Source organism: Mesoplodon mirus, assembly GCF_964341445.2.
Source record: "Mesoplodon mirus genome assembly, chromosome: 14".
Lineage (NCBI taxonomy): Eukaryota > Metazoa > Chordata > Mammalia > Artiodactyla > Ziphiidae > Mesoplodon > Mesoplodon mirus.
The window spans coordinates 12,518,832-12,542,294 of NC_138990.1; the positions used below are offsets into that span (position 1 = coordinate 12,518,832).

Consider the following 23,463-nt stretch of genomic DNA (forward strand, 5'->3'; position numbering starts at 1 on the left):
TAAAAAATGATTATATTGGGCTTCCCTGGTGGCGCAGTGGTTGAGAGTCCGTCTGCCGATGCAGGGAACACGGGTTTGTGCCCCGGCCCAGAAAGATCCCACATGCCGCAGAGCGGCTAGGCCCGTGAGCCACGGCCACTGAGCCTGTGCGTCCGGAGCCTGTGCTCTGCAACGGGAGAGGCCACAACAGTGAGAGGCCCGCATACCGCAAAGAAAAAAAAAATGATTATATTGATTGAATTTTGTGTGTTAAATGAATGTAGACTTTTTAGGATAGATCCTACTTGATCATGGTGTATACAATAGTATATACAGACAGTCCCCAACTTACAATGGTTCGACTTATGATTTTTCAACTTTACAGTGGTGCAAAAGCGATACACATTCATTAGAAAACTTACTTCAAATTTTGAATTTTGATCTTTTCTCAGGATAGGGATATGAAGTATGGTAGTCGCTCATGATACCGGGGAGCAGTAGTGAGCTGACGCTCTCAGTCAGCCAAGCGATCACAAGGGTAAACAACCAGTACTCTTATAACCATTCTATACCCAGGCAGCCATTCCATTTTTCACTCTCACTACAGTATTGAATAAATTACATGAAATAGTCAGCACTGTATTATAAAATAGGCTTTGTGTTAGATGATTTTGCCCAACTGTAGGCCAACGTAAGTGTTCTGAGCGCATTTAAAGTAGACTAGGCTAAGCTATGGTGTTTGGTAGGTAAGGTGTATTAAATGCATTTTTTTTTTTTTTTTTTTTTTTTTTTTTTTGCAGTACGCGGGCCTCTCACTGTTGTGGCCTCTCCCATTGCGGAGCACAGGCTCCGGACACGCAGGCTCAGCAGCCATGGCTCACGGGCCCAGCCGCTCCGCGGCACGTGGGATCTTCCCGGACCGGGGCACGAACCCGTGTCCCCTGCATCGGCAGGCGGACTCTCAACCACTGCGCCACCAGGGAAGCCCCATTAAATGCATTTTTGACTTATGGTGTTTTCAACTTACAGTGGGTTTACTGGGACATAACCCATCATAAGTCAAGGAAGATCTATAATCCTTTTTATATGTTGCTGGATTTGGTTTGTTAGTATTTTGTTGAAGATTTTTTCATTTCTATTCCTAAGAGATATTGGTCTGTTGCTTGCTTTTCTTGTGATGTCTTTGTCTGGTTTTGGTATTAAAGTATTAATAGTGACCTTATAGGATGAGTTGGAAAGTGTCCCCTCCTCTTCTATATTTTGGAAGAGTTTGTGAACGATTGGTGTTAATTCCTCTTTAAACATTTGGTAGAATTTACCAGTGAAGCTATCTGGTCCTGGGCTTTTCCCTGTGAAAATATTATTTATTATTAATTCAATCTCCTGTTAGATCTATTCAGAATTTATCTTCTTGAGTTAGTTTCATCAGTTTTGTGTCTTTCTAGGAATGTGCCCATTTCATATAAGTTATCTAATTTGTTGGCATATTATTGTTCATCAGGTTCCCCCATAATCCTTTCTATTTGTGCTATAGTAATGTCCCTCTTTCGTTCCTTATTTTTTCTTGATCAGTCTAGCTAAACGTTAGTCAATTTTGTTGATCTTTCAAAGCGCCAACTTTTGGTCTCATTGATCTTATCTATTGTTTTTCTATTCTCTACTTCATTTATTTCCACTCTAATCTGTATTATTTCTTTCTACTTACTTTGGATTTAGCTTGTTCTTCTTTTCTAGTTTCTTAAGGTGGAAGGTTAGGTTACTGATTTGAGATCTTTTCACAATATAGTCATTTAAAGATACAAATTTTCCTTTAGGCATGACTTTAACTGCTTTCCATAAGTTTTGGTAAATTGTGTTTTCTTTCTTTCTTTATTTATTTATTTATTTATTGGCTGTGTTAGGTCTTCGTTGCTGCATGCAGGCTTTCTCTATTTGTGGTGAGCGGGGGCTACTCTTCGTTGCAGTGGGCGGGCTTCTCATTGCAGTGTCTTCTCTTGTTGCGGAGCACGGGCTCTAGGCACACGGGCTTTAGTAGTTGCAGCATGCGGGCTCAGTAGTTTTGGGTTGCGGGCTCTAGAGCACAGGCTCAGTAGTTGTGGCGCACGGGCTTAGTTGCTCCATGGCATGTGGGATCTTCCCGGACCAGGGCTCGAACCCGTGTCCCCTGCATTGGCTGATGGATTCTTAACCACTGTGCCACCAGGGAAGCCCTGTTGTGTTTTCATTTTCATCTCTCTCAAAGTACTTTCTAATTTCCCTTGTGGCTTCTTTCCTTTGGCATTTTTAACTTCCACATACTTGTGATTTTCCCTGATTTGTTAATGATTTCTCGTTTTATTTCATTGTGTTCACAGAACATCTGTAGTTTGATTCCAATCATTTTTAATTCACTGAGGCTTTATGGTGTAACATATGGTTTATTCCTGAGAAAGTTCCATGTGCACTCCAGGAAAATGTATATTTTGCTATTGTTGGGTGGCGTGTTCTATAGATATTTGTTAGATCTAGTTGGTTTCCATTGTTTTCTATGTTCTTGTTGATCATCTATCCATTATTGAAAATGGAAAGTTGAAAGCTCCAATTCTTACTGTAGAATTGTCTATTTCTCTCTTTAGTTCTGCCAGTTTTTGCTTCATGTATCTTGGGACTCTGTTGCTAGGTGCATTTGTTTGTAATTGTTATATCTCCTGATGGATTGATCTTTTTAGCATTATATAGTGTCTTTCTTTGCCTGTAATAATTTTTTTTCTTAAAGCCTATTTTGTCTAATATTAGTATGGCCACCTAAGCTCTCTTTGAGTTACTGCTTGCATGGTATGTTTTTTCCCCATCCTTTTACTTTCACCTGTTTGTGTCTTTGAATCAAAGTGTGTCTCTTGTAGATAGTATAGAGTTTGATCATGGTTGTTTTTTTTTTTTTTTGATCCATGTTGCCAATCTCTGCCTTTTGATTGGAGTGTTTAATTCATTTACATTTAAATGAAATTACTGATAAGGTAGGATTTGTGTCTGCATTGTGCTACTTGCTTTGTAAATGCCTTATTACCTCCCCATCCCTTCACTACTGCCTTTTCTTGTTAAATATATATTTCCTAGTGTACCGTTTTAGTTCCCTTGTCCTTTTTACTACATATTTAAAGTTATTTTCTTAGTGGTTAATGTGTCTTGGTGCGGATCTCTTTGAATGTATCCTACTTAGTTTATTGAACCTCTTGGATGCATTTTAATGGTTTTCATCAAAGTGGGAAAGTTTTTGACCACTACTCCTTCCAACGTGTTTTCTGCCCCCTTCTCTCTCCCTCCTTTCTTTTAGGATTCCTGTTACGTATATGTTGGTGTACATACATGTTTCTGGAGTTCTGTTCATTTTTTTCATTCATTTTTCTTTCTGTTCCTCAGACTGGATGATCTCAATTGAATTCAGATTCACTGATTCCTTCTTTTGCCAGCTCCAACCTGCTTTTCAACACCTCTACTGAATTCTTCATTTGCATTATCATACTTTTCAATGCCAAAATTTCTTTGTTCTATTTAAAAAACAATTTCTCTCTTTAATGATGTTGTCCCTCTGGTGACACATCGTTCTGTTGTCTCCTTTAGTTCTTTAAACATATTTTAAGTAGCTGAATTAAAGTTTTTATGTAGTAAGTCCAATGCCTGGGCTTCTTCAGGTATGGTTTCTATTGACTGTTCCTTCTATGGGCCATACTTTCTTTTTTCTTTGCATGTCCCGAAAATTTGTGTTGAAAATTGGAAATTTTTAATAATATGATGGGACTTTGGAAACCAGACACTCTTCCCTCTCCAGGGTTTCTTGTTGTTGTTCTTTATTTAGTGACTTTTCTGAACTAATTCTGTAAAGCCTGTATTCTTTAGTGTGTGGCCACTGAAGTCTCTGCTCAGTTAGCTTAGTGGTCAACTAATGATTGAACAGAGATTTCCTCAAATGCTTAGAACGAGTACATCTCCCAGTCTTTGTCACAGGACTGTGTGTGTGTCTGTCTGTGTGTGTGTTGGGCATGCCTTCATGCTCAGGCAGTTTACAGCTCTGCCTTAGTCTTCACTTCCTGCTTGTGCAGATCGTCCTAATCAGACAGAGGTGAAAGCTGAGGGAATTCAGGTCTCCCCTGGGCATGTGCACAGCCCTACACCTGTGTGTGGCCTTCCATAGTTTTAGGAATATGTTGAAACTTTTCAAAACGTTTTATGGACATCTCATTCCCCATCTTTCCCTTCTAAATTTTTTGGTCAGCAGCTTCTTTGTTCCAGCTGCTAAAGCCATCTCAGTAAGTTGAGATGTTAAACAATTGCTGCTGATTATTTTTAACAAATGCACCCAGGGAAAAGGCTGCTCACACTGGGCACACTCTGAGATAGGTCACATAAAATAAGCCCTAAGATGGGGACTTACACAGAAGTCCTTAGTGAAGTCTTAGTAAGGACTTCTTGAACTTCTAGCTATTTGGGGAAGGAACCTCACTTCAGAAGTCCCTCTACCTCCATGTTTAAAGCACACATAACTCCTTCACAACCAGGGGTCTCACCTCAAAATCTGCAGAATGATTCAGACAATACACATGACATGTGAGACATGATGGACTGGATTTTGGCAGCTGAGATTATTTCAATGCTTCACCCTGGAGCAGCTCATCACAGTTTCAAAGGACAATCTGTTGGCTTATGCATTGAGTAGCATTCTGGGGTCAGCAAACAATGGCCACATATGTGCTTGTTTTTGTATGGCCTGTGTGCTAAGTTTTTTTGGCTTTGTTTTAATATTTTTTAAGAGTTGGGGAAAAGAAAGAAGAATATGCAAAGGAGAACCAGTTTAGCTTGCAACGCCTAGAATATTTACTACCTGGCCCTTTATAGAAAAAGTATGCCTACCTCTGGGTAACAGAATCATGCATTCAAATAACCAGTGATATCCTAGGACAGTCAACACTCATAATAAGGTGACAGAACCAAAAGGCAAAGAAATGCTTGAAATATGATTCCTTTAATGCTCCAGGCATTTTAAACATTCATAAAATCGCCTTGTTTCAGAAGTCATTTCCTCTTAGGTACAGATTCTGTGTCCAGGATCAGAGACAGTTTTCTCCATGGCACCCATGTGCTGTGGGGACCCACTCTGGCATCTAGTCTTCTCTGGCAGAGACCCCACCACCCACAGCAGGGCTGGATGCACCCCTGCTTGACACGACCTCCGTTCTTAACGGCAACACCCTCTGCAGCATGACTGCTGCTTGCGGGTCCTGCGATCCCATCCATTTCCAGCACTACCAGATGTCCCAAGTCTGGGATGATCACCCTGAGGCACTCGTGAAACATCACGTCAGCTGGTAAGTCCACCAGCACCTGCTCCACTGCATCAGACAGACACCGAGGTACTTCCAGGTCCTGGGGCAGTGGAGTTGATAGTTACCAAGGGAGTCCAGAGGGAGGAAGGGGATTCTCTCTCAATAATTTGTTTATAATCTTAACACGTATTTAGCAGATTTATAAATTCATGTCTGTTTATATTTGCTGACAAGGCTTCACAAACTGTTTAAGTAGATGAAAGCACAGCTGAGTTTCCAAAGGCTGTGACGGGGACGGCACTTGCTGTATCACGTCAGCATCCGGTCATTCTTAAAGGAATGCCTAGCCTTCTAAAAGGAATTTTTTTTTAAAGCCCTAAACCTTATCTGATTCTTCCAAGGTAATAATGTGTTTGTCCTTCCTTCTCAATCAGTGGTTCAAGGCATCTCAAAGCATGCTGATGCCTGAGGTTCTGACTTAATGGGTCAGGGGTGAGGGAGGGGGAAGGTGTGGACACCAACATTCTTTAAAAGCTTCCCAAGTGATTCCAGCAAATAGCCAGCATTGAGAACCTTGGTTCTAGAGGTTCTCCAGCCTTCCTAATCGCATGTGTCCTCACTAAATGCCCTTGAAGTAGTCCCTGGGTCAGGCAACAAGCTCTTCCATGAGATAAGAAACTAAGGCACAGAGAGGTTCACGGGCTCCTCTGATGCTGTGCAGCCAACGACAGAGTCAAGATCAGAATCGACACCTCCAGAAAACACCACCTCCTTCCCCAGCAACTGGAGACACGAACACAGACTACAGGTATGAAGACTGACTGGGGGCGAGGCATGACCACCTGTGTCAAGGATATCATGGAAGGATATGGAACAGTTCTGAGCCAACCATTCCACCTGATCAGAAATAAATGCATAAAATAGATACTTATTTGAAACCATGCGAGGAATGAAGCAGAATTTTCTCTTTAAAGCCTTCCTTCCCTCACATATATTGCTATTGATTCAGGTTTCTTAGAAAATCCATCAAGATCCACAGACTGCCTACCTGGATTCTTAGCTCTGTCACCGTAAGAGACAATTCTCGAATGTCCCTGCAATTCAGGTCCAAAAGATCATCACAAATCTGCGTTCGCGTGTGATAGCACTACAGAAACCTCCACGCTTTCCCCATCACCCTACACTTTCCACGTAGGTGTGCACCTCACCATGACCTGCTCAGAAGCCCGCAGCACTAACCCATCAGCTGTGCTGGGTCTTCACAGTTCCCTTAACAGGGTCTTATTTTGCTCTGGATGGAAACTTCATTATCTATATATTCTGGGTAACCGCCCACACGTTTATTTTGTAATTCCAAACACCCGGGAGGGCCGAGCCAGCTGGCCCCTCCTCCACTTCAGCCTGGACATCACTCTTTCACATCCCACACGCACTGCTGCATCCACTGAATCATTTCCATCATGATTCCTTTTTTCACTGTAAGCTCCCACATCTCATCATGTGTGAGGTGTTGCTTTTTCTCCTCTTTGTAAAAAAAGTCTCCCCTGGCTGCAGAACTGTTTTCTCGTGCCACGTAGAGACGAATAACGGAGCACACACGTGCCAGAGGGAAGACCCCGCCGCGCCCTGGGGAGGAGGGAGCCTCTTCAGTGGGTCTGCTGTGATTCCCAACGCACCGTTCACTCATCTTACAGTGGACACAGATGGCATACGGGGCTTCCTCTCGCTAGTGACATGGCCTCCTGGAAAGTCTGCAGAAAATTCGTCCATCCTGTGAGTAGAAACTACATCTAACGGGACACCCGTTAACCTCTGCTGACTTAAGAGATGCTGAGTGCGGCTCTGAAACCACATCTTCCCCATTTTAAGAGACTCTCCCACTCAGGCGAGACACACACTGATTCAGAGCCTCTCCGTGATGTCGAGAGAGGCGCAGCAGACGGAGAATCTTCCCTGGAACACAACCTGCCTGTCCAGCTCCCACAGAAGGTGCTAGAAGAGCAAGAAAAACAAAATGGGGAGGAGCCCCCTGGGGTGGAGGGGAGGGGAATTCTACCCTCTCCTGACCCCTAGAAGGGTTTTTACAAAAGTTAAATCCCCCCCCAGAAAAACAGAACGAAAGGGAACTTGGCCAAAGGGCATGTAGAATTCTGGTTAAAACAAAGAGAACTGAGAATCATATTTCAAAGACTCCCCCCCACGCAACTATTAAGTGAAGCAGGACGTTGTGTTTTTTCCTCTCTCATGCTTTTTGGATGCTTACGGATTTGCAGCAAACTTGCTGCTTGGTTTCTAAAACATGCAGAGAGCAGGCTGAGGGCAGCGTTTGCTGTTTGGTGCCCAGCCTACGCCAACCCTGGCCAGTGACCAGCCAGATGCCATCAGGACCAAGAGGAGCAAGCCCCCCGATGGCAAGGCAGCGTCCGCAGAGCCCAGCACCCAGGACAATCGGTGCGCGCTTGTCCAGATGCCTGTGGGACTAGCGGGGGACACGTTGGCAACCTCCCAAGTGCTCTCACATCCCGCCCCTGCCCCAGACAGGAGGCTGTAGCTGGGCACAGAGCTAAGGCACTAATGCAGCAGGTGGACAGACACCAACCAGATCCAACGGCTGCCACCCCGGGCAGGAGAGGCGCTGCTCACAGCACTACGTTAGGATAAAAATCAGATTTTTCAAAGGCTGAGAACGTAAAATAAGCACATCCCTGTTTTTGCCCCTCAGAAGAATATCCTGCTCTCCCATTGGCGAAATTTGCTGCAGTTTTCGAATCTCAGTAGCAGTGCCAAGAGCTCCACCTGGGAACCCCTGGGCAAACAACCACTCCTCGGGGAAGCTGCCTTTTCTTCTTCCAGCGCGTCTCTGCGGGTTGTCTCTCTTCCTCCTGTTTGGCTTGATGATGAGCGACTCGGACACTTCTCCTTCCCCCGGGGCAGCGCCCCCTCGTGCTTCTTCCGAGGCAGCTTCGAGCACCTCCCTCGGTCACAGCTTGATGAAGGCGGCCGGCTGGGACGGCTGCTGCGCCGAGCCGGGGGGCGGGAAGAGGCTGGCGATGGCTATGTCCACAATGCCTTGGCACAGCTCCGCATAGAGCTTCCTGAAACGGGTTCAAAGAGCTATTACTGAGGATGCTTATCAAAGCGCAAGCGAACAGTCAACGCTTTTTTCACCAGGATCTGCCCTAGAAATTCCACCTCACGTTTCTAAGACTGGTGTCTGCTGACCATACAGATCCTGCAGGAGGTACTGCAGGAAGAGAAAGCAGCCACTCAACAGGTATTTCTGGAAGGTCTTGCAGGTGAACAGACAAGACGACTCCTGCTCTGACTTGAACTGCAGGGGAGACAGGCGATTCCAAAGAGAACGGGGGCTGTCTTGCCTGTCTGGGGTGGGGGGACACCTGGAGGCACAGGCTCTCCCCAGGGAAAGTGCCCACGTGGTGTGGCTGAGGGGCCTTCAGGAAAGACTCCCCGGAGTGACAGCTCAGCCGAGACCCCGAGAGGAAATCACGTCGGACAGAGAATGGATGATGGGATAGGAAACAGGATGAAGGAGGGGGAGCCAGACACAAAGAACGGGGGAGAGATGCGGAGAGAAAGGAGGGGGGTGGGGAGAAGGAGAGACCTGGGCGAGAGAGAAGAGGCGCAGTGCAGATGGAAGGAGTGGTACCCACTGAGGAGAGAGAACTCAGGGCATCTGGGGAACTGGACCATCGCGGTGCGAGGCTAGGGGCCAGGCAGGGGCCAGGCTGTGCAGGGTTCTGATGCCACGTGCAGGGGTCTGGACTTCAGCCAGAGGCAATGGAACCACCATAGCAGAAAAGCTAAGGAGGAAAACCTCCCATCCAGTCTCTTCAGAGAAGCGATGAGGCCCTCTAGCTCCCCACTCACTGCCTATAGGATTTTCGCCTGTTTCACATGGCAGCACATGAGGCCCCCAGAGCCAGCTCGCTCAGGACTGTCTCTAACACAGGGAAAAACCAGAGACATACGGTCCAAAGAGAAAACCCACATTTGGGATGATGCTCCAGGCCTGATGTGCCTTCCCAACTGACTCAAGACACATTTGGAATCCAGGTGGCTGGAGCCAAGGGTAGGAGCCCAGGCCAGCTCAACCTAGAGGAACAGAGGTCTTTACTGCCCTGATTTCCAGAAGATGCTATGTCCCAATCTCCATCAGGTAGGACATCTTCACAAGCGAATTCCCATCCCTCCTGATGCAATGGCAAATCTCTGCTGTCATCCTCCCCAACACAGAAACTTTCTCCCACCCCCCCCATCCCCTTCTACTGCCCTTGAAGCTGGAACCTGTATGTTCTAACCTCTCGTAAGGCCCTCTGGGAAGAACGCTCATGCAAAGCCATGCTTCCACTGTGTGTCTCAGGAAGTCCTAACTGCCAGCTGACCTTCATCTTTCCTGCTGGATGTCTGTTCTCCCCTCTCCCCTCTCCCCAGTCCCCCAGTCTCTGCCCCTCTGTCTGTGAATCAAGTCCCATTTTCAACAGTTTGGTGTGGCCACACCACTCAACCTCCCACTTCTGAAGGGATAGTGACCAGGAGGTCTGCAAGGGAGTGATAGCGGCTACTAAACTTGGGACTTGGCAAGTCACCAAGAGCCACAACCGTCAAAATACACCGTGTTTGGTGTTTCGTGATGCTTGTCATTAGCCACCTCGGGAAGGCATTTTCCAAAGGGGATGCTGGGGGGAGGGGAGGATGCAGCTTCAACCTGGTCAACTCATATCTTCAATATTTCTGGTGTAGGAGGTACCTGACATACAGGCAAGAGTGGGCCTTTGAACGTCCTGCTCGTTTCCATACAGCAAGATGAGTAAGTCCTATTTTAACATGTACACAACAATGGAAACTGTGGTTCCTGAATAAAGACTTCCCGGGACTTCCCTGGTGGCGCAGTGGTTAAGAATCCGCCTGCCAGTGCAGGGGACACGGGTTTGAGCCCTGGTCCAGGAGGATCCCACATGCCGCAGAGCAACTAAGCCCGTGCACCACAACTACTGAGCCCGTGCACCACAACTACTGAGCCTGCGCTCTAGAGCCCGCGAGCCACAACTACTGAGCACGTGTGCCACAACTACTGAAGTCTGTGCACCAAGAGCCCATGCTCTGCAACAAGAGAAGCCACTGCAATGAGAAGCCCGCGCAACGCAACGAAGACCCAACGCAGCCAAAAATAAATAAATAAATAAATACATTTATTTTTTAAAAAAGGCTTTCCTTTGACTACGCCATCATGCCATCATCTCCATCGACCCTCTCCCCACCGTTCGTCCTTTAGGAAGCAAGGACCCAAGAACACTCCCCACTCAAAATCATGCACCTAAAAGATAGAATCTGAGGGACTTTCCCAGTGGTCCAGTGGTTGGGACTCCTCGCTTTCACTGCCAAGGGCCTGGGTTCAACCCCTGGTCGGGGAACTAAGATCCCACAATCTATGAGGCTTGGCCAAAAACAAAAAAAGAAGGAATGTGTTTCTTTTCTATTGCAGTACCTGTAACGGTATGATTCATAGAATAATTAACTGGGCGGGGTCTGTCTCCCTCCTCCAGCCGACTCCTTGAGGACACTCATGTTTACATGCTCCTAAAATCCCCGCTGTCTCCCTGGACCCCACTGCTCGCATCAGGACTCTGAACGAAGGGAATCCAACAGACAGTGAGTGACTGTGTGGGAGCCGCTGAGATGGAGCCCAGAGCAGACAGTGAACCCTGATGCCCAGGGGTTTATCACCAGAGGCCTCTGCTGGGCTCCAGCATGACCTGATCCTGCAAAGCACCTCAGAGAGCAGGTGAGTTTCCACCAGGTGGGTGGGTGCTACTGTTGGGGAAAGAGGTCAAAGCCACTACCCGACGCTCCAGATGAACTAAGAAGTTGCTGTTTCTTTGACCTCCCCAGCCTTCAATCCTTACACGGAACTAAAGAGGCACATTCACCTTTTCCAGTCCAGAGACTGGAGGTCCACCCTTGAGCCAAAGCCCTGAAGAGCAATGGTAAACAAAGGGTCCAACCTCTACGGAAAGTGTTCAGTTATGAGGGCCTGCACCAGATTATCTGTATCTTGACCTAGGATAATTTACGCTTGGAATCAAAGAGCTACCCTGGAGGGCTTCCCTGGTGGCGCAGTGGTTGAGAGTCTGCCTGCCAATGCAGGGGACGCGGGTTCGAGCCCTGGCCTGGGGGGATCCCACGTGTCGCGGAGCAGCTGGGCCCGTGAGCCCCAATTACTGAGCCTGCGCGTCTGGAGCCTGTGCTCCGCAACAAGAGAGGCCGCGATAGTGAGAGGCCGGCGCACGGCGATGAAGAGTGGCCCCCACTTGCCGCAACTAGAGAAAGCCCTCGCACAGAGGCGAAGACCCAACACAGCCAAAAATAAAAATAAAATTTTAAAAAAAGAGCTACCTTGGAGAAAAAATGCTTAGTGAACATCTCATAAGCTTCAGGAATAAACTGAAACAGAATCACTTTCACCCACAAGACAGTGGGATTATTTTATTACTTTCTTGCCTTGTATACTTGAATGCCTGACTGCATTTTAGATTCTGGTCCTTGATTCACCATCAAGACATGATGGCATCCTTGTCTTTAAACACTTCAAGCTGCCATTTAAACATCCCCAGAGCTCTTCACAGTAAGCAAACAGAACCTGCCTGCTCCCTGAAACCCCAACCTGGCTGATGTGTAAGTTTGGGCCTAATGATAAAGAAATTCTATGCATCGAAGCACCAATGTCATCAGGGAGTATTAGGAAGATAGAAAGATGTCTCTATGTACATAAAACCTAAGCGATTACTGAGTCAGGTGAATAAGAGTGTTAACCAGGCACACACACTATGTCCATCCAACTACTATTTGCAGACTAGGATGTGCCAGGCACGGTGCTAGGTGCTGGGACTCCAAGGAGAACGAGAAAAACAAGGCTACTGCCCTCACGGTGCATACATTCTGTAAAGAAAACAAAACTGGGTTGATTTGATGGCCATTAGTGTAATGAAGTAAACTACAAAGGCTCTGGCTTTGTAGAAAATCAAAGATAGGATTGTTCAAGACTTGTAGTTGCCAAGGGGAGGGGGGAGGGAGGGATGGATGGGGAGGTTGGGGTGAGCAGGTGCAAACTGGTATATACAGAATGCATAAACCACAAGGTCCTACTGTAGAGCACAGGGAACTAGATTCAATATCCTGGGATAAACCATAATGGAAAAGAATAGGAAAAAGAATGTCTATATATGTATAACTGAATCACTCTGCTGCACAGCAGAAATGAACACAACACTGTAAATCAACTATACTTCAATAAAATAAATTTTTAAAAAAAGATGGGATTATTCAGGGAAGGCTTCCTGGAGATGCCATTTTGACAGAGTAGGCACAGCCTTGGTAAGACTGGGTTGCGGGGGGAGGGTGAGAGCAAGCCAAAGGCCCCACAGCAGGTAAGCGTCATCAGGGAAGCGATGCTCTGGGTGAGGCTGGAGAGGTAGGCGGGGCAGTAGCCCTGCAGGTGGAGGGGAGTCAGGTTTCGGCCCCACGCGCAGGGGGAAGGCTAGAGAACAGCAGGGCCTGGTTTCCGTTTATCACTCTGGCTGCTCAGGGGAGAACGGACTCCACTGGGGCAAGAGCAGGCGCGGAGACCCAGTTAGCAGGCTCTGTGCAAAAGCAAAGATGGAGGACGACCTTTGGGAGAGCAAGGGCAGCGGGCGGGGGGAGCAGGGGGCTGGCGAGGCTGGAAGCAGAACTGAACAGGCCCCGATGGACAGAACCCGAGGGTAACGGAAAGGCGGGGGCAGGGTCTCGGTCACCTGGAAAGCAGGGGGCCTGGACATTCAGTGAGATGGGGGACGCTGGCCGGGTGGGGCGCCTACTGGACATCCACACACATCCTTGCAGGACGCCGGGAAGACAGGTGCAGATACTGGCCTGCAGCTCCAGGCTGCCACGTCATTTGCTGGTTTTAAAATCCTGGAGTGCAATATGGACTTGGCGGGGGACCTAGAAAGAACAGTTTCTGTGCAGCGGCCAGGATGCAAGGCAGCCTGGAGTGGACCAGAGCGTGGATGTGGACCGAGGACCAGGAGACAGCGTGTGCACGTGTGGCTTCTCCAGAAGTGTGGCCTGAAGGGAACAGGGAGGGGGGGGCGTCCCGGGAGCAGGGTGGGACATCAGAGGAGGGCTTTTCCTAATCGCTGGGGAAATCTGCTGAGCACCACATGCTGGTGGGAACGATGCAGCAAAGAGGGAGAAAGCAGATGAGGAAGGCATCCTCATCCCGTCCTCTCGCCTGGAGGGAGGGGATCAGGTCCAGAGCACAAGGAAGGGACAAATCTCTGACAGGAAGGACAGGAGAAGACGGACACCCCTGTGGACTTGGTGAAGGGAGGATGTGAAACCTTCTGCTCTCCTCCCCCCTGGTCTCCTTAACTTTCCTTTCTCCTTCAGATCTCGGTTCAAAACATCACCTCCCACGGGGACTTTTTGCTCAATTATATTACCTTCTAACATCTTTTACCCTACGAAAGGGTGTGTCCCAGTTTGTAATCTATATTTGTCTTGTCCTTTGTCTCGCCCAGTCTCCCTCCAGGGGCCTGGGTCTCTCTGCTCAAGACTGTGACCCAGAGCCCAGTCCGGGGCCTGGCAGGTTAGGGGTATCTAACAGGTATTCGATAGCTGCAGGCACGGATGAATGAGACGGAATCCCACCTGCCAGGTCACAGCCACGAAGCAGGAGGCAAATGACAGAACTGCTTATGTGTTAACGCTGCCCCTTGGAGGTGCAGGCCTTTTTCCTACGCCGCCGGAAGATCACCTCAGTTTCTCCAAGACGTGGACGTGGGGTACCGTGATAGGGTCTTGACACTAATGAACGTGGATCCTCAGAAGAACCAACAGCCTTTGAGGATGAAGTCCAAATGACTCCCTTACACGTAAGGCCTCCCACAGTGGGGCCCCAACTCACCTTTTCACCCTCACCTTTCCTTAGCCCCGGACACTCATGCCACGCTGCAGCCAGGCTCCTCCCAGGAGGAACAGAAGTCCCCCGAGGGCAGGGTGTGTTCATCTGTGCATCTCCTAGAGCCTGGCCCAGAGCAAGGTCCCACTGGATTCTGGGTTCCCTCCCCCTTAGCACACATGACACTCTCCTCTTACGCCCCAGCCTCAGCTCCACGATGTCCATGGGACCTTCTCAGACCACTTCCTGCCCAGGGAGCCTCTGAGCTGCTTGGTCATCACTTCCTCCCTGACTCACAGGGCGCGGCTGACTCATCACCTTGTCACAGGAGAGGGTCTCCGCTGGTAGCACTAGCTTTGTTTAGAACTCTCACGGCATCCACCACCCACAGGTGCTAAGTGCTCAACACGTACAGGGAGGAAAAGGGATAGGAAATGACTCAGCGAAGCCCCCTGCTGGCCGGGCTCCTCCCAAAGCCCTCCCGTCGCTGGTACATCCTCCTTGACGGCACTCAAAGGGTCAGTGGTTGGACACCCAGGTAACAGGAGCTCACCACCTTGCCAAGACAGACTACTCCCCCTGCAGAACTAACTTCCCACGTGTTTTAACCCAAACCCTTCTCTTCCAGGGACTCAAGGAGACTAGGACTTTGTGCATTCGCCTCCCAACCCCCATTTTTAATTTAATTTTATTTTTAAATGCATTAAAAATTGTGCTAGTCTCCTTCGCTGCACGGACTTCCAACTGCACGAAATGCAGTAAATCTCATTTTCGATAAAAGCAAACAAACAGACAAAAACCCAGTGGTGTTCAGGCTTACTGAGCACAAGCAGGGGCGCCGTTGACTTCAATGAGCCAGACCTTCAGCTCCTCATCCACCATGAAGTCGAAGCCGAAGAGCTGGAAGCTCTGGTAAGGGAGGTGTCGGGTGCTGATGGCGGGCTCCACGCTCATGAGGCAGCTCCTGCAGGGCAGAGGGGGCGCTCGCTGAGGATGGGGTGGTCCAGGGGGAAGGACCACTGGGAGAGGTGCTGGGATGATTTTCCGTCGAACGTGCTGATGAAAATTAGGCTTTGGCTTAATTCTCTTTTTTAAGTGTATTACCAATAGATTATTCAAGATGATGTGACTTATTTGTTAGAAGACTCTGCCACCACTCTTGTTCTTACAAGTAGTGGCTGCTTTCCCAGCAAGTGCTGAGTCACCGTGGTCCCTACAAATGCGGACTCCTCCAACAGGTGGATTGCAGCCACATTTGTTTATAATAAGCAAAACATTTCTCCGTATTTTTGCTATATATATATATATATATATATATATATATATATATATATATTTTTTTTTTTTTTTTTTTTTTTTTTTTTTTTTGGCGATACGCAGGCCTCTCACCGTTGTGGCCTCTCCCGTTGCGGAGCACAGGCTCCGGACGCACAGGCTCAGCAGCCATGGCTCACGGGCCAAGCCGCTCCGCGGCACGTGGGATCTTCCCGGACCGGGGCACGAACCCGTGTCCCCTGCATCGGCAGGCGGACTCTCAAGCACTGCGCCACCAGGGAAGCCCTATTTTTGCTATATTAAAAGAATGGACCACCATTTAGGGATGAGCAGAATTTGCAAAAAGAATGCTGACTCCATTCATTTCTTTCACTAGCTCCAGTTCAAGTGCCAAATAGTTGCTTTTAAAGCTTTATATAATGAAACAAGATATTGAAATACAGAATAGGATTTATGATTAGGATCAACGACTGTTTGCAAAAATTGGAGGATTTTAGTGACACAGAAAAGTTGAAAGTGAATCTCAGAGACATAATGAAAAAGTACATGATGCCTGAGGTCAGGCTGCTGAAGCCGGAAACTCGGACAGATTTTTTAACCTCTTTAAGCCAAGTGTTGACTTCATTGTCTGTAAAGTTGGGATAAAAATACTACTTACTCCCAGTGCTGAGATGGTTCAATGACATAATTACATAAGGAACTTGGCATGACTTCTGGTAGCTAGGAAGCATCTAATAAATGTAAGCATATTTTATGAATTTATCATTAATTATGATAATCATGAATCTATTGTTTATGAATAATAAAGAACTGTTATCTAGTACAACCATCCCAGAAAAAACCTATTCCATTTCTGTTTTACAAAGCTCTCTTCACTGATTTTTCCCTCAACTAGATGTTGGGGCAAAGTATTTATCTTAGTAAATGCAATATATGTTGTGATGACTCTAAGATTACCAGAGATAGCTGTCCTTCTACACAGCTGTATATTTAGAAGGAAAAAGATGTGTCCTAAAAAAAAAAAAAGAAGAAGAAGAGGAAGAAGAAATAGAAGGGGACTTCGCTGGCGGTCAAGTGGTTAAGACTCCGCACTTCCAATGCAGAGGGCGCGGGTTTGATCCCTGGTCGGGGAACTAAGATCCCACGTGCCGTATGGCCAAAAAGAAAAAAGACGTGTCCTTTTAAGTAGCTTTTGGCTTATGACTTTAAAAGAAGAATTGAGGCGGGCTTCCCTGGTGGCGCAGTGGTTGAGAGTCCGCCTGCCGATGCAGGGGACACGGGTTCGTGCCCCGGTCTGGGAGGATCCCACGTGCCGCGGAGCGGCTGGGCCCGTGAGCCATGGCCGCTGGGCCTGCGCGTCCGGAGCCTGTGCTCCGCAGGGGGAGAGGCCACAGCAGTGAGAGGCCCGCCTACCGCAAAAAAAAAAAAAAAAAAAAAAAGAACTGAGGCTTCTGTGAACTTGGCACCAGGGTCGTGCTCCCCTCAACCTCCCTCCACCCCAAGCATCAGTTTCCTCCTTTTTTTTTTTTTTTTTTTTTGCGGTACGCGGGCCTCTCACTGTTGTGGCCTCTCCCGTTGCGGAGCACAGGCTCCGGATGCGCAGGCCCAGCGGCCATGGCTCACGGGCCCAGCCGCTCCGCGGCACGTGGGATCCTCCCAGACCGGGGCACAAACCCGTATCCCCTGCATCGGCAGGCGGACTCTCAACCACTGCACCACCAGGGAGGCCCCCTCCTTTTTTTCTCGAAGAGGAAAAATTTTCTATAGATGTGTTTAAACCTTTAAAAATCACTTTGGACAGTTAGTCACTTAAGAACCAATTGGAATAAAAATTTCTTCTCCCATTCATCTCTAACCTGCAAGCCACATAGCACATTTTTTTCTATATTTCATCTCTATTCTACGAAAGAATACCCTTAACTTTTGTTTTTGTTAAAATGCCCTTTAAAATATAATTTAGAAAAAAATTTTAATTTAATAGGTGCTCATGATTAAAAAAAAAAACAATAATACTGAAGGATAAAAATTGAAAGAAACATTACACTCCAACACTTACAGGAAAAACTGAAAGCCAGAACCAAATCAAAACAAAATATTTTTTTATCTGCTGGGAGTTCAAGTTAATAATTCACTTTAAAGAATTTTTTTCATCATCAGAGACTTTATATAGTACATCTTTTTTTTCAGCTGGAGTGGGAAGTTTGGGGGAAGCTAGCTGGGGAGAAAAAGAACATGAGAGCCGTGAGGAGCGTTAATAGCACCAAAGTAGCAATACTCTCTGAAGTGCACAGAACAATGAGGAGGAGGGGGTATAGCAAATATCAAATAAATCTTTTGCCTAAAATATGAATTCTTTCTTCAGTATACTTGACTTATCTGGTGTCAGAATTCTAACCACATATAATCCCTGAAGAAATGGAGCTCTGAGCCCCAAAATTATTCTGTTAGACTCTGTGTAAGAATACATTAAGGAAAAAGGCTCAGTCATCATGACAGGGTGGTAATGACAGGGCAGATAAACAGACCACGGAACAGAATAGAGATCCCAGGAACAGACCCTCACATAAACGGCCCCGATTTATAACAAAGGCACACCAAAACGCAGTGAGGAAAGGACAGTCATATGTACTAGTTACCTGGGGTCAATAGGATATACTTGTGGAAAAACATGACACTTGACATATAACAATTCAGATAGATTACAGGTCTAAAATATAAGAGAGAAAACCCAGAGGTCCATCAACTCCAGAAGGGATAAACCGCGGAACATTCACACAATGGAACATGACATAGAAACGATATTGAAAAAAGCTGAACACAAAACAAGAAATATAGTGTAATTCCATTTACATAAAGTTTAAGAACAAGCAAAAGGAATCTATGGCATTAAAAGTCAGAAGAGTGGCTATCTTCGTCAGGGAGTATATATTTGAGGGAGCTCAAGGGTGTCTTTTGGGATGCTGTAAATGTTTTATATACTGATTTACATTATGATTAGGTGAATGTATGCATAATTAAAAATTCATTATGCTATGCATTTAAGCTTTGTGAACTTTACTGTTTGCATGTGATACCTCAAAAAAATCTTTACTATTGCTATATACCTGAAACTAACACAACATTGTAAATCAACTATACTTCAATTAAAAAAATAAAGTAAAATTTAATTTAAAAATATTTACTAGATTTAATACACTGTAGTAAATGAATAATAACATTACAAAATTATTTCCAGGCATATTAAGAAACAGGACCAAGAGGGAAAAACAGACAACAGAAACAGACTTGTAAGTCAGGGGTTGGCAAAATTTTTCTACAAATGGCCAGACAGAATTATTTTAGGTTTTGCAGGCTATATACAGTCTCTGTTGCAAATTCTTTTATTTTTTCACAACTGTTAAAAAATGTTAAAAACCATTTTTAGTTCTAAGCTAAACAAAAACAAGCTGTGGGCCACATTTGGCCTGCAGGGTACAGTTTGCTGACCTCTGCTATAGGTAATTCAGGATTTGGAGTTATCAGACAAGGACATTAAAGAATTGCCATTAATATGGTCAAGAAAATATAAACCATAAGTAGGAGAATTTCACAGAGAATTGTAATCTAAAAAATAAAAGAGTCAAATGGAAATTCTAGAATGAAAATGCACAATAACTAAAATCAAGAACTCAGATGTGTTTAACAACTTTTAACTTTTTAAAAGCTATTAAAAACAGGTTTTAATAGCTGAAAAAAGAGATAAAAATGACATACAAAATCCACAGGAGAAATGTGAGACAGTGAAAAGGATTAATATCCATGTAATTAGAGACTTGTAAGGAAAGAAGGACCAGGACAAAAGCCACAATTGAAAAGATAATGGCATAAATATTCCAAAACTGATCAAAGATATTAAGCCACAGATTCAAGAAGCACCATGAAAACTGAGCAGGAATAAGTACCAAAAAAACTATACCCATCTTATAGTAGAATTTATAAAATCAACAAGAAAGAATCTTAAAAACAAAGAAAAGATACATTAAGAGCAATACTAAGATTTCAGCTGACCTAACAGAAACGATGGAAGTCACAAGATAATGGTCACCTTCAAAGTGTTAAGTAAGTTAATTGCTGATCTTTGTTTTCAAAGCAAATGTCCTTAAAAAATGATAAATATATTATCAGATAAATAAAAACTGAGATAATTCATCACCAGCAGACCTTACTTTAAAAGCACTAAAAATTAGTTTTGTAAGAATAAGGAAAGTGATTCTAGACAAAAGCAAGGAAATGTAAGAAAAAAAGAGAAGTAACATAAAGGGTTAAAATGTATGGGGAAATCTAACAGGATATTAACTATACAAATAATAAAAATAATGACTTATGATTTTAAAATATATGTAGCACTAATGACTACCCATATACTTACAATTCAATACCTTTAAACCCCCTCCTTGGGTCCCTCCTACCTCCCCTCCAGAGTTAACCACTATTTTGAATTTTGTGTTTATCATTACTTTGTTTCCCTCTAGATTTTTACCACATATGTACATTTCTCCAAATAATGTACTACTTAGTTTTGCTTGTTTTTCAATTTATATGAACAGGACCAATTTGTAATTTTTTACTTGACATTATATTTGTATAATTCCAGTGAAAAAAGTCCTTCAGGAATAAGGTAAAATAAAGACATTCTCAGATGATGGAAAATTAAGAGGGCTTATCACCAGCAGAACTGCTCTAAAAGAAATGCTGAAGTCTGAAGGGAAATGAAACTTGGAACTTTAGGACTGAAGGAAGAGCAAAGGAAACTGCAAATATCTGGGTAAATGTAAAAGAATATTTTTCTCCCTTTATATTTAAAGTGGGTTTCTTGTAGAGAGCATACAGTTTGGTCTTTTTTTTTTTTAATCCAACCTGACAATCTATCATATATTAAGTATGTATATAATAAACCCTGGAGTAACCACTAAAACAAACAAACAAACAAAAATACAAAGAGATATAGCCAAATACTCAGTAGAAAAATTAAAATGGAACTCTAAAAAAGTTCAAATAATTCAAAAGAAGGCAGGAAACAGGGAAATGAAAAACAAACAAAAAAGAAGGGACAGACAGACAATGAATAATAAAATAATAGACATAAATCCCATCAAGTCAGTAATTACTTTAAATTTAAATGGTATAAACACAATTAAAAAACAGAGATGATGATGAATTGGGCAATTGGGATCGACATGTATACACTGATGTGTATAAAATTGATGACTAATAAGAACCTGCTATATAAAAAAATAAATAAAATAAAATTCAAAAATTCAAAAAAAACCCAGAGATGATATATTGGATTAAAAACAAAAGAAAACAAAATCCAATGATACAATGTCTACCAAAAGCCCATTTTAAATATAGAATAGAATAGAGAAGAAGGGTAAAGGGATGGAAAGAGACATACCATTAATCAAAAGAAAGCTGGAGTGGCTATATTAGTATCAGACAAAATAGACTTTAATAAGAAATTATTACCAGAGATAAAGACAGAAACTACATAATGATAAAGAGGTCAATTCCCCTCAAAGAGATTAACAATTCTAAATGCATATGCACCTGACAATAGATCTTCAAAATGTACAAAGCAAAAACCTAATAAAACTAAAAGGAGGGATTTCCCTGGTGGCGCAGTGGTTAAAAATCCACCTGCCAATGAAGGGGACATGGGTTCGAGCCCTGGTCCAGGAAGATCCCACATGCTGTGGAGCAACTAAGCCCGTGCGCCACAACTACTGAGCCTGAGTGCCACAACTACTGAAGCCCGTGCATCTAGAGCCTGTGCTCCACAACAAGAGAAGCCACTGCAACGAGAAGCCCGCACACTGCAATGAAGAGCAGCCCCCCCTCACCACAACTAGAGAAAGCCCATGTGCAGCAAAGCAGACCCAACACAGCCAAAAAATAAATAAATAAATTTTTTAAAAAAAGAAAAAACAACTAAAAGGAGACACAGATAAATCCATAATTATACTTGGAGACTTTGATATTTTACCTTTCAATAATGTACAGAACAAGTAGAACAGAAAATGATCGAGGATGTGAAAGACTTGAACAACACTACCAACCACCTTTGCCTAAAGCGCATTTATAGAACACCCTGCCCAACTATAGCAGAATAAACATTATTTTTAGTGCACGTGGAACATTCACTAAGATGGACCATATTCTGGGCCATGAAACAAACTATAACAAATTTTAAAGATGTAAAACCATACAAAGTATTTTCTTTGACCATAATGAAATTAAAATTCCTGGAAAATCCCCAAATACTTGGCGATTAAGCAAAAATTTCTAAATAACACCAGTCAAAGATGAAGTCACAAGGGAAACTAGAAAATATTTTAATAAAATGAAAACAGTCTTCCCTGGTGGCGCAGTGGTTAAGAATCCACCTGCCAATGCAGGGGACATGGGTTCGAGCCATGGTCTGGGAAGACCCCACATGCCACAGAGCAACTAAGCCCACACACCCCAACTACTGTGCCTGTGCTCTAGAGCCCGAGAGCCACAACTACTGAGCCCACGCGCCTAGAGCCCGTGCTCCACAACAAGAGAAGCCACCACAATGAGAAGCCCGCGCACCATAACAAAGAGTAGCCCCGCTTGCCACAATTAGAGAAAGCCCATGTGCAGCAACAAAGACCCAAACAGCCAAAAATAAACAAAAATTTTTAAAAATAAAAATAAAATGAAAACAAAAACATGACATAGCAAAATCTGTGGGATGCAGCTAATGAGTACTTATAAGAAAACTGATGGCCTTAAATGCTTATATTTTTTAAAAAACTAATTCTCTCCAATCAATGATCTAACCTTGCACTTTAAGGAAACTAGAAAAAGAAAAGCAAATCAAACCCCCCAAAAGCAGAAGGATGAAAATAATTAAGAACATAAATCAAAGAAACTGAAAACAGAAACGACAAAGAAAATCTATACAGCCAAAAGCTGACTTTTAGAAGAGATGAATAAAATTGATAAGCCTCTAACCAATCTGTCCAAGTGAAAGAGAGAAGATATAAACTACCAACATGAGGTAATTACCAACATAAGGATTAAAAAAAGGGACAGCATTACAGATCCTATAGATATTAAAAGGATAATAAAGGGATATAACAAATAATTTTTGTTCTTAGACAATGTAAATGGAATAATTCCTTGAAAGGCACAAACTCCCAAAGCTCCTTTAAGACACATTTAACCAAAAGAGATATGAGTAAGTTACCTTATTATATGTTTGATTTGTAGTAAGATACTACTTTCCAGGGTGATGTTCAAAGCACTTGTTAGGTACCGATTGAACTCCTCAAAGAACATTTCGTTCCCTTCTTCATACTTCCCATAGTTCTTTGAGTACTCCTTTTGAATGCAGTGATTAGTCAAATGGCAAGTTTTATCTTGGAAATTATCCACATGATACGGTTCTGAAGCAGTCCGAAGTACACCCTCTCTATAGAGGTAGATATTATACTGATGATCCACCAAGACCCAGCTTCTGCAAGTCAATAAAATATTCAGGTTACCCAATGTTTCTGCATATTATATATATCATCCCCACACCCTGATTTTTCTGGGAGGAAACAGAGGAAGGAGGTATGTTCTAAAATTAATCGAGGCAAGCCATAACAACATTGTAAAGCAACTATACTCCAAAAAACATTAATAAAAAAAAATATACAAGGCAAGCCATGGCAGTTAGCCAAGATAGTGGATTATCACCATAATGCGGCAAAGAAAACATTTCACCATAACGGACAAGGAGACTTTGATCCTTTCAAAAGATACAGCATTTCGAAGAGATCTGAGTGGCTTGGTTTTTATGGTTAATCTATGAAACCTCCAGTTGCCATGTTTGCTCCTTTAGTAATCTCAAGACTTTCTGCTGAAGCTGTTCTGACAGCACTGGTGTTCGAGAAGCAGCAA

At 44.3% G+C, this 23,463-nt stretch overlaps 1 protein-coding gene across 2 annotated transcripts in view; it reads right to left on the reverse strand.

The window, feature by feature from the left end:
- Window positions 1–4,959: 4,959 nt before the first annotated feature.
- TTL (tubulin tyrosine ligase) overlaps window positions 4,960–23,463 on the reverse strand; it is a 38,646-nt gene continuing 20,142 nt past the window's right edge. The window contains exons 5-7 of one of the 2 annotated variants that reach the window (XM_082642866.1): window positions 22,766–23,035; window positions 15,059–15,202; window positions 4,960–8,374 (exon numbers count right to left, since the gene is read on the reverse strand). In XM_082642866.1, coding sequence (XP_082498992.1) covers window positions 8,260–8,374; window positions 15,059–15,202; window positions 22,766–23,035 — 529 coding nt within the window. In that variant the 3' untranslated portion in view covers window positions 4,960–8,259. Of the gene's footprint in view, window positions 8,375–15,058; window positions 15,203–16,170; window positions 16,245–22,765; window positions 23,036–23,463 lie in introns of those variants that run through there. The other variant, XM_082642867.1, reaches the window with a different exon arrangement.